The 18,276-nt window shown below is 38.1% G+C and overlaps 1 protein-coding gene across 2 annotated transcripts in view; it reads right to left on the bottom strand.

The window, feature by feature from the left end:
* The window catches only part of RCOR1 (REST corepressor 1), a 125,912-nt gene that overhangs the window by 13,873 nt on the left and 93,763 nt on the right, over positions 1–18,276 (bottom strand). For both annotated transcript variants that reach the window (XM_058567751.1, XM_058567752.1), the window contains 5 exons: positions 13,221–13,273; positions 11,120–11,281; positions 10,291–10,409; positions 7,764–7,842; positions 4,380–4,574 (listed from right to left, as the gene is read on the bottom strand). In XM_058567751.1, coding sequence (XP_058423734.1) covers positions 4,380–4,574; positions 7,764–7,842; positions 10,291–10,409; positions 11,120–11,281; positions 13,221–13,273 — 608 coding nt within the window. The remainder of the gene's footprint in view (positions 1–4,379; positions 4,575–7,763; positions 7,843–10,290; positions 10,410–11,119; positions 11,282–13,220; positions 13,274–18,276) is intronic.

Below are 18,276 nucleotides of genomic sequence, written 5' to 3'. Positions count from 1 at the left end.
AACTGAGAATCAAATGTTTAATGTTTTTTGATTTTAATTAATCCAAACCTAAATTTAAATAACCATATGTGGCTACTGACTACTATATTGAACAACACAATCTTAAGACTCTTGCTCAGAGCTCTTTTAGTTACCAACAACCCATAAAATACTGCAAGGTACTCAGATTATGGTCACTGAATTCTCTTTAGGCTAAAAACTGGGCCTAGAAACTTCTGACAGGAAATTCTCAGAAGTCAGGGATCTAGAATACTACATGTCCCCTAGACTTCCAGTTAAATATGTTATGTTACTCTCTTCATTCTAGCTGGTTGTTTATATATGGTATGAAACTGGGTATATATTGCATTGATTAAGTAACATGCATTTTCCAAGGAGACCAATCTGTTTAACCCCGGCATTTTCCCTCTAAAATCAATAAAGAAGCACAGAGATTAAATGAGTGGCTACAAGGCAAAACATCCACAAATTCTGAACTAAAAGTTAGCTCTAAATTCTCACTAACCTACATCTCTGTTCTTGATGCATTTTCCATATTAGAAATATCCAGCATTTACTAATCAGAGTAAGAATAGGGGTTAGTTGCCAGCATCACGTCAATTGGAAAGGAAGCAGCATGGCAACAAGCTGGGTAAGAAATAGGATACGAAGGTAATCAGCATTTAAAGAAAAAATAAAAAAACAATCAATGTGGCCTGGTGCCTTACCTAGACCTCCCAGTTGAACACAATTTTCTTTTTTCTACTTTATTGTGTGCTTAGTGATTCTTCTCTAATGTCAGACTGCTTTACTCTCCTCAGAAAGACCTGATGCAACAGGCACTGTTCGCCGGCTAATCTAACAGAGGTTCCCAGCCCCCTTCTCACTTTAACCTTCAACAGAGGCTGACAATTTTCCTCAGAGCTAGGAGGAGTGGCACTGCAAAGCTCTGGCACGCAGAGAGTCTAGGAGCTTCTGGTAAGGCAAAAGCTTTTCCTGCTAAGAGGGACAGACGGGTTAGCTCCGCCTCCATCTCCTCTTCTTACTGCCCTGAATGCAGATGCGAAGGTTACAAAGTGGCTTCTGCAGCTTCCAATGTGAGGCACAAGCAAGATGAAAAGCCAAAACACTAAGGAGGGCAGAGTGGAAAATCTGAAAGAATCTGGGTCCCTGAGAGAATCACTGCACAGATGAACTACCGCCAGCAACCACTGATGCTGGGATTTCTTGCTATTTGATAAAAATAAATCTTTAATTGTTTAAACTGTTGTCTGTCAGATTTTCTGTTTTTTCAGGTGAACGTTTCCCTGCTAGACAACCAAACACGGGGGCATCCAGAATAAAATGTCCACTGTGTGACTGACTGCCATGTGAGTCTGGAAGTGCACTGAGCTGTAGCCCTAAAAGGTTATAGAAAGTAAACAATCTATCCCCTCTCCTACTAAGTCAGACTTCAAGCCCTCTGTCTTCAACAATGTGAACTTTGAGTAGCTACCTTCAAATAAAAAACTCCTGTTCTTGACCCTGGCTCTGAAAACCAAAGAATTTTTTATCTATCATACTACAGAGTCAGTAACACCTCCGTGGAAGGAGTCTCTTTCTCTTTCTTCAACAAATTAACACCAAACAGCAAGCATTAGGAACTCACTCAGCAGAGGGGCAAATGAGTCCCCTTGTAGAAGGAAGATGAAAATGCACACGAGAGCTCACAGCCCTAATCAGAGAGAGCTCTTCCAATGTAAACAGAGCTTAAAATGCTCTCTCACACAGCAGCCCTCATCTATGTGGTAAGATCAGGCAGGCAAGAATTAATCTCCTCATTTGAAAAGAAGCCCAGAAAGATTAAGTGATTCTCCTAAGATTAGAATGCAGCTGTGCCAGCAGCCAAGACAAGAAGCTAATCTTCCAATTCCATGGGGCATGCTTGGTCCTGGTCTGTGCTGCCTCCCTACACCAGCAGATGGACAGGGCTGCAGACCCCACTCTTCTCATCTATGAAACGATAGCTGGTCTTCTACTTCACCTTCCAAGGGAATCATCAAGATTAATTAAAAAGTCAAAAGCAGCAAAAACTAAAAGTAAACCATCAATCCACAATTTGCCTTGAATTTCAGAGAGAGAATTAATGAAAGGACAATACTAGACTACTGAGTTGAATTTTTAGTTTAAATGTACTATGTAAAATCAGATTAAAATGACGAGCCATTTCTCATACCAGGTGCAAATAATTAGAAAAGGATTAATTATAAAAACAATATCCTTTACAAGAGTGCCAAAAAAGTATCAAATATCTACGAATAACTCTAACAAAGGATGTACAAGACTAGTATATAGAAAACGACAAAACACGAAAGAAATTAAAGATCTATATAAGTGGGGGGATATATCATGTTCATGGATCAGAAGATTTTAATGCTCTATTTTAATGTTAATTCTCTATTTTGGTCTACAGATTCAATACAATCCCAATCAAAATTCTAGCAGAATTATTTTTCTGGAAATTGAGAAGATGATTCTAAAATGTATGTGGAAATACAAAGGGCCAGGAACAGCCAAGACAATCTTGGAGGACTTATACTACCAGATATCTAGATTTATAACGTACATATAATTAAGACAGCATAGTATTCGTGAAGAATGGACAAACAGACCAAAGGAACAAAGTAGAGACCCCTAAACTTGACCCATACACATAATAAGAACACTGGATTTAAAACAAAGATTACTGGATCAAAGAACACCGGATTTAAAACACTGGATTTAAAACTGAATTGTAGTGGGGTAAGGAGTATTTTCAACAAATAGTACTCAGTTAACTAGATATCCAAATGGGAAAAAATATTGACCCCAAATATTGACCCCGCATGTAACAATATATGCAGAAAAACACTTCCAGGTATATTGAAGATCAAAACATAAAAGGTACAACATCGCTTTTAAGATATATCTTCACGACCTTAGGAAAGGTTCTAAACAGAACTCCAAGAGCACTAATCATAAAAGACAAGAATGAGAAATTGGATTACCTTAAAATTAAGAATTTCCATTCACCAAAAGATACCACCATGAGAGTGAAAAGGCAAACCTCAGAATGGGAAACAGGGAACAATTTTGCCCCCGCCCACCCCAGGGGTAATTTGGCAAGGCCTGGGAACTTTTCTGTTATCACAACTGGTAGGGGAGGGTGCTTCTGGGATCTGGCGGGTAAAGGCCAGAGATGCTGCTAAACATCTTACAATGAACATGACAACTCCCCACAACAAAGAATTACCCAGCCCAAAATGTCAATAGTGCTACAGTTAGAAAACCCTGACGTATATAACCAAAACTCACATAAATTGACATGACCACTTTGGAAAACTGTTTGGCATTGTTTTCTAATGCTGGACATATGCACACTCTATAACCCAGCAATTCCACTCTTAGGTATATACCCAAGAAACATGCATACACAACGCACCAAGACTCATATAAAAGAATGTTCATATCAGTATTATTCACAAAGGCAAAAAATGGGAAACAACCCAATGTCTACTAACAGTAAAATGGATCAATTTGTAAGATATTTATATAGCAATGAAAAAGAACAAGAACTATCACTCTATACTACAAGGATGGATCTCATATGTTGAATGAAAGCCAAACATAAAAGGAGCCACATGTTGAAGGTCGGCCTGGTGGCGTAATGGTTAAGTTCGTACACTCTGCTTCTGCAGGCCGGGATTCGCGGGTTCAGATCCCAGGAGCAGACCTGCACACCACTTATCAAGCCATGCTGTGGCAGGTGTCCCACATACAAAAAGTAGAGGAAGATGGGCACAGATGTTAGCCCAGGGCCAATGTTCCTCAGCAAAAAGAGGAGGATTGGCAATAGATGTTAGCTCAGGGCTAATCTTCCTCACACACACACACACAAAAAGAAACCACACACGATTTTGTTTATATAAAATCCAAAAATGGATAAAAATAAGGTGTGGTTTTAAGTTAGAATAGTGGCCACCTAATGGGAGAAGGCAGGTAATGAGTGAGAGGGGGCATGAGTGAAGCCTCTGAGGCAATGCTGCATTTCTTGAGGGGAGTAGTAGTTAGAAGGAGAAATGAATGGGGCTTTGGAGGCAATATTCCATTTCTTGATCCACACAGAGGACACTTGGGTGTGTACACATTGTGAAAAATCACTGAGATACATATACACACATACACACACACACCATATATATATATCTATATAAAACACACTTCAGTTTCAAAGTTAATTTAAGAAAAATCAATGGGCCAGTACCTAAGATCTTGTAATTAGAAACAAAATGCCCTTCTGAGATTTGAGGAAAGAGAACATCCATGTGTGTGAAAAATAAAAACACTTCTCAAGCGCTAGTTAATTCTGGGCTTACGGGTACCTGTCGTTTGATTGAAACCAATTCCATGTCTAGTTGTCTCAGCACCGTGGTAGCAGCAGTGGCATTGGCAGAAACAGCCTCCACGTCTTCTTGAGAAAGAAACATTCCTTTAGGAGGTTTCCTTTTTGCTCTATTTTTAGCTTGTGTACTATGTTTTTCTTTTTTGATCTGAGGAACTGTCTCAGTAGGGGTCACCTGCATGATACACATATTTGATGAATGAGACTCTAAAAAAGTTAGAATGCCAAATGAACAGTAATAAGCTTATTTCCTTAACATGGCTCCAAAAAAAACTAAGACAAATACTATGCCATATCGTAATTACTATCTACAAACTCTAACAGGTAGTTAGACAAAAACATTGGCTATTGAATTTTGGCTAAGCAGCTCAAAATGATTCCATTTCCTTCTTGTACAGATACATCCTTATTCTATCACTTTAAGCCTCTGACAATAAGCATTCTCAGTTTCTTGTAATAATATAGGAAGAAAAAAAAAAATCTGTATTCTCCTCTGGTGAGCTTTGTACATATGAATAAGGAGCTATTTTATCCTAACAGTCCCTAGTCATATAGATGGACAGATAACCACAGAAAGAAAAAAAAAAAAAAAGATTCAGTACATGTATAAAGATCCACTTAAATTCTTTATAGAAGTTTATAAAAAAGTAAACTTCAATACGAAACTAGGACTTTTTTATACATTTTTTTTTTGATGACACAACTTTTAGGGCAACTGTGTAACTTGCTTCAAAAACCATATGCTGTCATTTTAAAATGCATGACTGCTGCTAATATTTTAAGTGCTTTCTCTGAAACCAAAACCTCTGGAAATGAAATGCAGTAAAATCTTGGCAAGGAAAGCACAACATCGTTCTGGTAACCATTTTAAGAACAAGAAGTTTTTATAATCGTTCATAATCTCATCTGGTTAGTGTATCACATTTGCCGATGAAGCTGAAAATATGTTCAGGCTTTTGGCTTCATGTTTTAAAAGACTGAGATAAAAAGACCATGCAAACTGTGATGGTAGCAATAAGTTCTTGAACAAGTGGTAATGAACATAAAAATACTAATAGGCGATAAACTGTGTTCTATATAGCACTACGCTGTTTAGTAAAGATCCCCTATTGACCATGTGTCTGTTTTAGTAACATTTTAGGACACAGAGAAACTAAGATTTAACCATTTTTCTTTTTGAACCAGAAATTATGCTACATAAACAAGAATTACAGAAATTAATATAAAACCAAGCCTTTTCTCTTTCATTTACAATCTTCCATCGAAGAACCTAATAAATAACAATGCACCAAATAAAGCTTTCTAAAAATTGCAGCACAATTTGATTTCCCAAACAATCTAATTTAGCTAACCCTTAAAATGATCTTGTTATTTGGGCATTCATATAAATCACTGGCAAGAGTGCTATCCAGAAAGAATGACCAGTTTCCAATTTGGTGATATATACCAAAAGAAGCCTTAAAAATGTATCAAGAACACTTTGACTCAATAATTCAACTTCCATAAATTAACTGTAATGGAAAAAAATAAGTCGACAAATAATTAGTTATGAGATCAGCATTTCAGCATTGTTTATAACAGCAAAAAGTAGGGGGGGAAAAACATAAAAACCCATGTAAGATTAACTCAATTATGAAAGATCTGTATGTTGGAATAACATAACAGCCATGTACACAAACATATCTGACATAAAAATATGTTCAAGGTAGAGTAAATTTAAAAGGTTATAAAAAATTATATATTAAGATCTCATTTTATTTTTTTAAAAAAGTGAGTATAGATTCAGAATTATGGATATAGGCATATACATTTCACAGAGGAAGTCGTCTGAAAGAGTTGCCAAAATGTTAACGGTGATTATGGGTGATAATACTGTAAATTATTGGGTTTTTTTTTGTGTGTGTGTGAGGAAGATCAGCCCTGAGCTAACATCCATGCTGATCCTCCTCTTTTTGCTGAGGAAGATCGGCCCTGAGCTAACATCTATTGCCAGTCCTCCTCCTTTTTTTTTCCCTTTTTCTCCCCAAAGCCCCAGTAGATAGTTGTATGTCATAGTTGCACATCCTTCTAGTTGCTGTATGTGGGACGCCACCTCAGCATGGCCCGACAAGCACTGCATCAATGCACACCCGGGATCCGAACCCAGGCCACCAGTAGTGGAGCGCGCACACTTAACTGCTAAGCCATGGGGCCAGCCCCCTGTAAATTATTTTTATTTTCTCCTTTTTGTTTAGCTACATTTCCTACTTTGTCTATAAAAAGCATATATTCTTGATGTAATTTTAAAGTTTAGGTATGTTTATATCCTAGACCCTTTTGTTTTTCCATGTCTATAAATAGCTGTTCTCGTACTTTACAACCTTTTGAGATCGAGTACCCTCTGAGATTTTACTGAAACTGTAGACTCTGCCTTCGTAAAAACACGTATATGAGCACATATAAAAGTCATATTCACACTGGGATTCAATACTCCAGCCTGAACCGAGGGGCTGATGGGCACCAAAGGGCTAAGGAGCCCTTTCTTCCAGGTATTGTAGTGACATCCCACCAGGTGCCTGCTGCAGGTACTGCTGTATTGTGGGGGTTTCCAACCTGTGTCACAGAGCCCTGGCTTTCCTCAGAGGGCCCTTGGAGAGCCCACATATGCTGTATTCAATATTTATGAATGGGCAAAATAATCCAAGACTGCAGCTACCATTTCAAAAGGCTAAGATCATCCAGACATCCCATTGTTCTCAGTGGACAGTTTACAATAAACAAATGTTATAAATGTATAAAAAAAAGTCATACAATTGTAGGGTTTCGTGGGCCCCTTGAATCCAGAGACTAAAGACCTCTAGCATAATGATTTTTAAGATGTGAGAGATTAAAAACTTACTGTGCGTGAGGCTCACCTTCTTATGACCTATGCTGTTGTTCCTGAGTAACAAGAGGACTTGCACTGAGTCCCTGTCAGCCCTCTGCAGTCACCTCATGACGCAGAGTGTGCAGACCCCTGGAGCCAGCTAAGGGTCGAAGAAGACCAGGAAGGCTGAGAGGAGGAGCCGAGCTCTATCTAGCCTGGTCCTCACTAGCACCACTTTCTAATCTACCAAGCTAATGGCTTAAGGCAGTGAGGACTGCTACCCTAGACAAAATCATCACTCATTAATGCTCTTTGTTCCCTTAAGGCTTCCTTTACTCATGTTTCTTGGCAAACACAATTCTAAGCTCTATAGAGCAAAGTTAGTACTGTTTAAAAAGTCATATCATGATGCTTGGACATATCACTTAATATATTAAGTAGAATAAGTAAGAGGAATGTTTTACTTATAGAACTAGTAATAAAATTTATTTGCCTAAACAATACTAGGGAAGAAAATACCTCCTTTTTGCTTTCCTTGTTTTGATCAATCTCAATGTCAATGGGGTTATTTCCGTTTGTTTCTTCCAGTTCATCCTCACTGGAAGACAAGAACAAGTTACTGCAAGATTATTCTGTACTAATTCTATTTAACATACAAATATAAGCAATAAGTTGATTTAATGAGATATAAAATTAGTATATATTTTCAGACTTCTGAAATAAAAACATTTTTACAATTCAAATAAAATAATATCAACTCCAGAGTTCTTTTAGCCTAAATGATTTAAAAAAACTCAAAAAACCATTAAAGTAGGTTTCTAACTCCCAAACCAGGCCTAGAAAACTGTTGCTTTATATTTGTAAAGTGCTTTCTCTCAATTGAAAATATCAAATTTAAGACATTTACTTTATTTCCTCATAATTATCTAGTGGAGGACTAGGGCATGATCATTAGACACAACTAAGAAATTATTCAAGAATAAAGTCCTATTGCATTGAGAACAAATTCACCAACAAGTAAACATCCACTTGCAGGTCTCAGCTATCTACTTATGACTACATGAGTCTGAGGATGGGAGAGGCTGTTTGGTGGTCTGGATGACTGGTATTTTAAACTAATTTTAAAAGGAACACTCACATTGATATGGTACTTCAAATGCTTTTGTTTATATCCTTCCATGTAGTATTTCTTATTAAAAAAAAAAGAGAGAGAGAGAGAGCTCTCCAGTAGGTAGGACCTTTACTAAGCAAATGAGAACACAAAGGCTGATGAGTCAAGCAGCCTGCCCCAGTTCCCCACAGTTAAAACCAGCTGAACAGAACACTCAGGTTTTCCAATGTCAACATCCCACTTTGTCTCAGGAATCCACACCAGGTGACTGTGCCCACTGCGCTAGGCCTTCTCCCCACCCACTCCCAAGGCCCAAGGTAGGAAGAAGTTCTGGCTGAGGAAAGAGTGTCCAAGAGGAGAAAGAGCCTGGGGCTGAGGGAATTTTATCCCAGCCCCTGCCATTACTTTCACAGGCAAGTCCCGCTAGAAGGACAACAAGCTCTCAGGTGCTACTGCCATGGCAGCGTGTCCCTCCTCTGTCTGCATCCTCACAGTGGTGAAGGTGCACATGGGAGGTGGGAGCACAGCAGTTCTCAGCACCCTTGGAAGTAATGTAAAGAAAAGCACCTGGGAAGCGAGAATGGAGGCGTGTCAGTGATGCACTTATCATTTCATATGCAAGGATAATAATAATCTCCATCAATTCCTTAATTTAATTCTGAGTTCATCTTAGTAGACTGCACCTGTTTGTCATAATAGACAATTTATAAACAGTAACTAGACCTAACATATAATGGAAATAAAAAATTTAAATCAAAAGTTGCTGCAACACTAAAAACAAATTCAGTAGTGTTTACTGCTTTTCTTTGGTTACAAAGAGTATTGATCCATAAATAGACCCACTGATGTGTATGCTGCAGACCAAAACATACGCAGATGTATCACGGTCAACAATTTTACAGAATCTTACAGCTGGAGAGAGCTTTGGAGATGTTCTCAGCATCACTCTCATTTTATACTTGGGCCCAGAGATTTAAATTCTCCAAAAGTGATACTCAACTCTCAATTTGTTCCCACATGTTACTTTCTTTCATTTGAAATCATAAAATACTCTCCTGAGACGGGGCCATGAAGATTGTATAGTTTATCCTCTTTCATTTTATTTTGTATTACTAATTTATAAAAATGACATACTATAGAAAATGTGAAAGATATAATTTTAAAAAGCCACCTATATTCCCACCAACTTAACACAATCACCATCATGTTTGTATACTGCCTTCTGGATTTTAAGCACTTCATTTTTGAGAAAAAAGAGGCTTAGGGAAGGAGGATATTGAACTAATTCGTCTGTAGTATATAAGTAGAATCTTGAGTTGAGACTAGAACCTACTTCTGCATGTAAGTACATGGCCATTTCCACTACTCTGTGCTGTATATAGGACAGAGGAAGTGATGTCTAAGATGTATCCTACTCACTAAGCTATCCTTACAACTAACATCCCTATGAAGGAAACAAAATATTTTTCTTTCTCATTCACATACACGAAACAGAGTCAAAAAAGGGAAGAAGAAAATCTAAACCATACTGTCATCTTTTGACATACCAACATAAAAATATGTCAAATGAATCCTGTATAAGCATACCAAATAAATTTCAACCTAGGAAATAATACATTCCTTTTTGTTAAAGGGAGATACCCTTAAGGGGCATGAAAGAATATGTGGGAAAGTTCATTCATTCAGAATGGAAGTTTACTGACTGGAGGAAGAGTAGTGAGAAAAATTACCTCAAGAATACAACCCTCATGCATTAATACAGTTCATCAACATTTAGCTGAAGAATATTGTATAAGTTTGGGTTCCACCAGGAAGGTACTGGGGAAATTCAGTCACTCTACCTTTCCTTTGTGTATCCACCAGTTCTTAGAAATTCTGGTGACTCAAAAGACCCCTCTAAGTGGTGAGACAACACACCCTTAGGCACGTACTGACCTTTCTTCCCGCTCCCGTTTCTGTTTCCGAGCATGGCGATCCATCACGCTGGTTTTAGTCCTGGTCTTCTTCCAAGAGTAGTAAAATTTCACCAGACTTGCTATAGATTTATCAGGAAGCTAAATATAAAAAATGAGTTGGTTTAGATTTAAAGCTAATCTTTAAAAATCAAATGTGTTTAGACACATTTAATAAGCATCACTCTCACATATTCAGAAACGTCGTAAGTCATAACCCTTTTTCTCTGATAGGGAAAAAATTCATAAAAGAATTCTCATCAGCATATTTTCAAATTACTAAAGTTTGACTGTAAGTGAAACTTAGCCCATGAAAGATTGTAAGGTAGTTTAAGATGATTCAGAGTTTTCACACACCTAAAGTTTCTAACATAACTTTTTGGTTATTTTTTAAAAATTCATTTTAGCAGTAATGTAACTGTCAATAAGCTTTCATGGGAAGAATCTACCAAAGATAAGCAAATCTACCCCAAGCAGACAGGGCCCCATGATGCTCCACCTCATCAAATAACCATTAAAGATCCTCTCTATTGGACTAATCTTCTGGGGAGTCCCAACAAGAGAGACTGGGGTGATGGGTGGGGGCAGGGGTTGAGTTACAGCTATCAAGCTGAGAAGTGCTAGGAAATGCTTCACTCCTGTAATTTGAAGCCTCTCATCCATCCACCAGCATTAGTGAGCTGCTTTTTCTAAAGGGAGCTTTATTAAAAATGGGAATATTCATGCTTGCGGATGATAGCCCTATCCCTCAGGTATGCTGCAGAGGGGGTAGGCTAGGGGAAGAAAAAAAACCAATGGTCTCATCTACTCACCATCTGTTGGATTCTATGAAAAGTTTTCCCATGAAAACTAAAGGCTTGCTCAAACAAGACTTTATCTTCCACAGTCCACTCATCTGGGAAGGGGGTAAAGTTGGGCAAATCAGCCAATGATTTTTCAATATTATGCTTATGCCAAAAGAGCATCCCAAGAGCCTAGAAAAATAGTATCATTGAAATTTTAGACCAAAGACGTGAATGAAACATTAAAATGGAAAAGAGGTTGGCAAAAGGACAGCGTGCACTTCTTTACACCCAGACAATTAATAGTTAACTCACATATTGCTAAATAGGAGACACTGACATATGCCCTTTTGTACACTAACCCATTTATCTCACAAGCCCTATGAGATAAGCTCCACTATTCTTACTTCTCAAATGAGAATATGGAGGCCCTGAGAAATCAAACAACTTGCCAATGGTCACAGTGCTGCTAAGTGGCAGAAGCAGTGTGGCTCTAGAATCTGTGCTCTTCAAGGGTCACACTCTAATGCCTCTGTATATCAAAGGAGAAAGTAATTTATAAAAGCAATCAATTGTTTTGTTATTCTTTTGTCAAAACAACTAAAATATAAAGATTTTTTTCCAGCTCAGAAAGGAAAAAATATACAAATGGGTGAGAAATAAATTAGAAACAAGAGAGATAATTCAAGAAGTTTCCTGAGAAAATTTCCTGTATTACAATTCTAAAGTGAAAATGATCATACTTTTGAAGACCTGAATTCTTAAAAATTCATACAACTATATTTAGCAATCACCCAATAACATTTACAGTTTTTTTTTTAATAATTTTATTTATTTATTTATTTTCCCCCCAAAGCCCCAGCAGACAGTTGTATGTCATAGCTGCACATCCTTCTAGTTGCTGTATGTGGGAGGCGGCCTCAGCATGGCCGGAGAAGCGGTGCGTCGGTGTGCACCCGGGATCCGAACCCGGGCCGCAGGCAGTGGAGCGCGCACACTTAACCACTAAGCCACGGGGCCGGCCCATACAGTTTCTAAACAGAATAAAAAACTGATGATTTTCTGAGCAACTTGCAAAGTTCATGAGTAAGTTTGGAAAACGAGAAGCACACTTTTCTTGCTTTGAAAGATTCTGGGACTATCTTATTATAATTGGTTTTTCTAACAGTTCTACCAGAGTAGAATAATTAAGAGTTAAGGCCCAGGCTGAAAGAAAGAGTCCAGTGCTATACGCTATACAATCTAAATTAGTGGTACCCTTAGTCATTAGGACAAACGGGAAATGTTAGTAACTTACAGGCTGTAACATCTAGATTAACGCCAAGGAAAGCAGTAATCCAACTTACTGTGCTAATTTTTAAAATAACAATTAGAAATAAAGCTGAAATAAAACATCACACTTTTGAATAAAAATTAATCTTGTGGATTTCTCATTAGTAGGTTCCAAATAATTTTTTTTTGTGAGGAAGATCAGCCCTGAGCTAACATCCGATGCCAATCCTTCTCCTTTTTTTGCTGAGGAAGATTGGCCCTGAGCTAACATCCGTGCCCGTCTTCCTCTACTTTACACGGGACGCCACCACAGCATGGCCTGATAACGGTGCGTCGGTGCGCGCCCGGGATCCGAACCTGCGAACCGTCAGGCCTCCAAAGCAGAGCAAGCACACTTTACCGCTTGTACTACCGGGCCAGCCCCCCACATAATTTTTAAAAGAAAACCTTAGCCAAATTTTACAACCTGAAAGTGATTGAAAACAATTAATATTAAAACACTGTAGGTTTGAGGGTGACAACATGAGTCAGGAAAAAAACATTACACAACCACAAGAATGACAAACAAATCATATTCAAATAAGAAAGCATTATGCCCAAGTATCCAGCACCTTAGAACTGCTGCTTCCTTGAATACTACAGACCTGCAGAAATACACAGATGCCTTTTAAATCAAAGGGTCCTCTAATACTCATCTCAAGGAGTAAAAATGGGACCGGAGCCCTGTATAATACTGCTAGTAACCACCAAAAAAATTGTTAATGAGGAAACACTAATACTCAATGCACAGGAACAAAAAAAATTTAATAGGTTAGCTATAAAAACGATTTTTAACAACAAAAGAAAACCACGTCATTACCTGTTCCATGTTGTACCCATGCTTCTCTTTAGCAATGGCAATGTATTCATCCACTGAAAAACAGGACAAGAGGACAGTAAACAAACTGAGAGAGAGCACAGTCTATGAGCACTTGCGTTGTTACTGATGTCTATGTATTTCACGCCTGCCACACACAAGAATAGAAATAAAGAATAAACAGTAACAAAATAGAATTGTATAATATGATCCCATTATGAATCTTACATATATAAATCCTACAGAGAAATGGCTGAAAATATACTCAAATATTAACAGTACTTATCTCTGGACGGTAAGATTATGATTCTTTTTTTTTTTTTTTTTAACTTGGTTCTACTTAAATTTTCTATGGTAAGTATTACTTTGGTACTTAGAAAATAATTATTTAGAAATAAAAAGAAATATACTAAATTGGGGATCATTTTTAGCCTCAGTGAGGTTGAAGAACAAGCAACCTATTTTCCAGTTAAAAAAATCTAAGAGAGAAATTATATGACCCAATGCCTGGTATTTGCTTTCAAACTCCAACACAAGGTGGCAAGTGCCAGCCTTCTAGCACTAAGGAAACACCCAGGAAAAGTGACTGACTCAAATCTCCAGAAGCAGTTGCCACTTACAGAGATGAACCCACCTCCTCTCTACAATTTCTAGTCTGTCTTCCAGAAAAATAAGAGACTACTAATCAACAGCACTTCCTTATATTCATGTATGACTTTTCTTTATAAATTACAAAAATAACACATGCTCAAAAAAAAAAAAATCAAATAGAGGATTGTATGGAACAAACAGTAAAATTCCCACTATCCTGTCCCTTCTCTCCCCCAAACCTCAATCTCCAGGTACAATGACCAAACTTAGAGGAAATAGGCTCAGAGTAGTTCACTTGCCCACCGTTACACAAACAGAAGAAACCTAATAAAAGTCAGAGCTTCTAAGGCTCAGTATGCTTTTCAATTATACCACAACCAAACTTCCTAATTGTGGTATAGCTCATAACCAATTTAGGAAAAAGAAATCAGCTTTGAAAAAGAATTCAAACCCTTTTATTAGCATATATTCTAATACTAGGGGAAAAAATTTTCCATTGACAAAATAAAAAGTCAATTTAATTCAAACAGTAACTACATATAGTGCAACTCAATATTAATTTCAATACTAAGGCACTAATTTTCAATTTCCTTTTTTAACACTTAAAATACTTACAAACTGAATGGTTACTTCACTCAGAATATAGTAAAATTCCAATTTACCTGAGAGTCAGTGAATGACAAACTAAATGACCTTAGTTTGTCAGAAAAGCTGAAACTGGTGATTTTTAAAACGGGGGAGCAAAGTATTCCAAGGTGCGTCCCTTGTTTATTACTTCATAATAGGGTAGATTGTGCCAAATAAGAGAAAAATGCTCTAAAGTTCTAAAAAAAAAATGGTAATGTATGGTGAGGCTGCACAAAAAGGCCGCTCGGCACACTTGCCAGAGCTCTGCTGAGAGGTGCAGTGACGCAGAAGTTCACACTGGAGGAGGCTGAGATGCAAACAGCAGCACACTTGACTCCGGGGGATGGACAGCAAGTCAGATGATAAAAGCTAGGTAACAAGATGTGTTCAAGTCAAGAATAGGTACGGGGAAGAGAAAAAGTCTACAGTGAATTAAGGGTCAATCGTGGAGAAGTTCTGCTTTAAGGGTTCCTTCTTTTAATAAATATTTGGTGAATGAACAATAAATGAACCTCAAACTTCTGCTGTACAACCTCAACTCTGTGAGCATACACATTTCCAGACACTATTATTTATCTTAGGTGAGTAAGGAATGTGTGATGTGTGCACAGTCACCAGTCAGTCACACACTCTTGAACCAAATAAACGTACAGGCTGAAAGAGTGATGCAGGAGGCCCTGAAATGGGCTGCCACTTGTTCTGCCCACAGTTCTCAGGGCAGATGCTATTTGCTCAAGAGTCCATTCTGCTACATCAGTAACAGGGTCCATTAAGCCTATCCCCATTGTCTCCAACCAGATTTAACAAAAAAATTACAAGTGAAACAAAAGCATTCTTTGATACTACTCTATTTTCATCTGCTCTTTTGTTTTTTAACATAAAAATTAGCTGGTGGTAGGAACAGTAAAACAAACTAAACCAGTGGATTCAGACTGCTGCAGCTAAGGTTGGATATAACATTTGCCTTGTGGTAAACAGCAAGGTATTCTTACTAAGGTAGCCTTTAAAAGCACACATCTTTTAGACTTTCTTGGAGACCACCCTGAGGACTCAAATCTAAAGCAAAGGAAGAAAGCACTCTCTTACAGCTACTTAAATGAAGTTACTTGGTATGTCTACCAGGTGGCCTGAAGGTGTGATGAAACAATAGATGGGGAGCCTTGCAACTTGTAAAAGAATTACCATCCGATAACCACTAGCAAAAATTCAATTTTCCATTCTTTTTATTGTCTCCAATATCCAACAAATATTAGACAAACATTTGCTGAATGAATGCTGGGGGTGCTGTGCTATGTACAATGTCAATGTTTCAGGTTCTTTTCCCAGCAAGTTAAAAGGCACCACAGGTTAGGTAAGGGGTAAGAAAGACCCAGGTCAAATCTCGGCTGTGTCTCTTGACAAAATGAGTTCACACAGAGTGGAGCCTGACACATGGTAAGCACTATATTTAGACTATGTTAGCTTAGCAACTTCCTCAACCTTCCCCGGAAGCAGCTCTCACCGGTAAAGATGGGTTATCACCTAACTGTGAAAACTACACCACAGCAGAAACTCTTCCCCTCCTCTCCTGCTCACGAAATGTTTTGGACTAGAGTTAATCCAGAATATAGCCATCTGAACAAATAACGCTGTTGATGGGCCTTGTCTCTTACTGCCTTCTTACTCTATACGGTCCTCAGCTCTTGTTTCCTTTAATAATCAGAGGGACATGGCTCCCAACCATAGTTTCTAGAATCCCCAGTGCCTTCCCCACCAGCTACCCTACTGCTTTACAGAGCATGCCAGCAGCTGCTGATAGGACATAATGAAAATGGAAAGTGTGCATATTTCAAAACCTCCCATGTGGTTTCCTTAAGCGAAAATAACCTTTCAACCTAAGAAAATAAAATCCACTCCCAACTGTCCTCATAAAAACCAAAGGGAAACCACATGCTTAAGGTGGTGGATAAAAGATGAAACAGGAATGGAAGCAAGAGAAGTACAAGCTAACTAGACAAACTGCTCTGAAACAAAGAAAACAGGGACCCTTGGGGACTTTCCCAATATTTTCTTATGTCTGGCAATGATAATCTTGATTTTGCCTCTAAAAGATTAACGGTTAACCAGAGTCAATCTCAACCTGGGAGTAAGGAGCCACTGCAGGCAGAGAGTCATTAAGTAAGGTGTGATCAGGATGATGAGCAAAGTTCACGCGGCTAAGGAAATGCCAAGACATTTCCATGGCCTGGGCCTGGGCATCTGCGCCCACCAGCCTTCCGCAACGCACAGGCACAGTAGGCAGGGAGCCATCTGGGTGCAAGAAGCAGCAGGATCGCCTCATGCAGCTTAGCTGACATTCTAATCTGTCAGTCAGAAGCAGAAGAATCAGCCACCGGGTTAAGTATACTCTGCTTTAAAAACAACCCTATCATTGCATAATGCAATATTTTTAAAAACTTGAAAATTCCTATGGAAACAACCAAGGAGAATTGTCTCATCTTAAATATGATGGGTAAAGACATGCACCATCTGGTTCTTTAAGTACACAGACTGCACAAACCATTGGCTTTTTTGATAAGAGCTTACCATTATGGAAAACAATACATGAAGGAGTTATGTCTTGAGGGTAACACCACTTAAAGGTAGAGTGGGTATGAGATTCATCAAGAAAGTTTACAAAATTCCTAAAGCCTAGTGAAACGTTTTTTGAACTACCCTTCTTATGTACAGAACACTATTAAATAGCAGGCCAAAATACAAAAATAAATAAATAAATTGATTTCCTGCAGTAGCTTGAAACAATATCCAGGTAACAGAAGAGAACACAAATACATAAAATAACAGTGTAGATGTAGGAATAGAATGTGGGAATGCAAAGTAATCAGTAAATAATGATGATAATGATGATGATAAATCAAGAAAAGCTTCCTAAAGATTCAACAGCTATATTGACTAAGTTATATTGAGTAACAGTAGCTAAAATTTGAGAATTTACTATGTGTCAGCCACTGTTCTCAGTTCTTTACAAGGATTATCTTTTTAATCCTCTCCAACAGTTCTATTATCACTCCCATTCACAAATTAAGAAACTGAGGCTCAGAGAAGTTAGGTAAGTTGGCCAGGGTCACACAGCTGGTAAACAGCAAAAACAGGACTTACATACATGCAGAGTGTCTGACCCCAGGATCCATGGCATTAAACCACTATGCGCTATCCTATTTCATGAGTAGAGGAGACAAAGGGAGAAGGGCACTTCAGGTAAAACCATCTCCATGCTACAGAGAACTGAACAGGGCTAATCAACATAGTCTATTTAGCTTGAATGCAGTTAAGAAAGTAGAACTCTGGCTGATGAGGGAAGTGATGGAAACTGAGGATAACAGGCGAACGGCTGCCTTGTACTAGGCTTCATTTGTTTCTGTATTCATGTTTTAATCCAATGAAACTAAATGCCCTTCGTACCATTAGTAAGAGTCTCAAATTCAACTGCAAAAAAGGGGAAGAATGCAGATGAAAATCACCACAGTAACCTTACCTCATCCCATCCCTCCCTCTAGATATTGCAGATTCAGAACACCTTGTGATCTTGCATATTCTATGCAGAGCAAGAGGCTGACACCTTAAGGTGGGTTGAGGACAAAGCTACAGCCTTAATACAGCTTTTTAAAAATTTTGTTATCGTAACATTTGCCGTAGTATTAGGTACTGTAAAGGAAACACAGCACCAATTTCTCTCTCATAACTCAAATTGAGCATACCAAATTTTCTTCAAGAAAATGATGACAAATATTGTGGCATCTTCCTTTATTAAAATAAGAAATGAGTTATCACTGTAACTCACAGAGAATCAAAATGAACTTAA

Source organism: Diceros bicornis, chromosome 24, assembly GCF_020826845.1.
Source record: "Diceros bicornis minor isolate mBicDic1 chromosome 24, mDicBic1.mat.cur, whole genome shotgun sequence".
Taxonomy (NCBI): domain Eukaryota; kingdom Metazoa; phylum Chordata; class Mammalia; order Perissodactyla; family Rhinocerotidae; genus Diceros; species Diceros bicornis.
The sequence above is the reverse complement of the archived record's forward strand: the minus strand, read 5'-3'. Positions and strand labels throughout refer to the sequence as shown.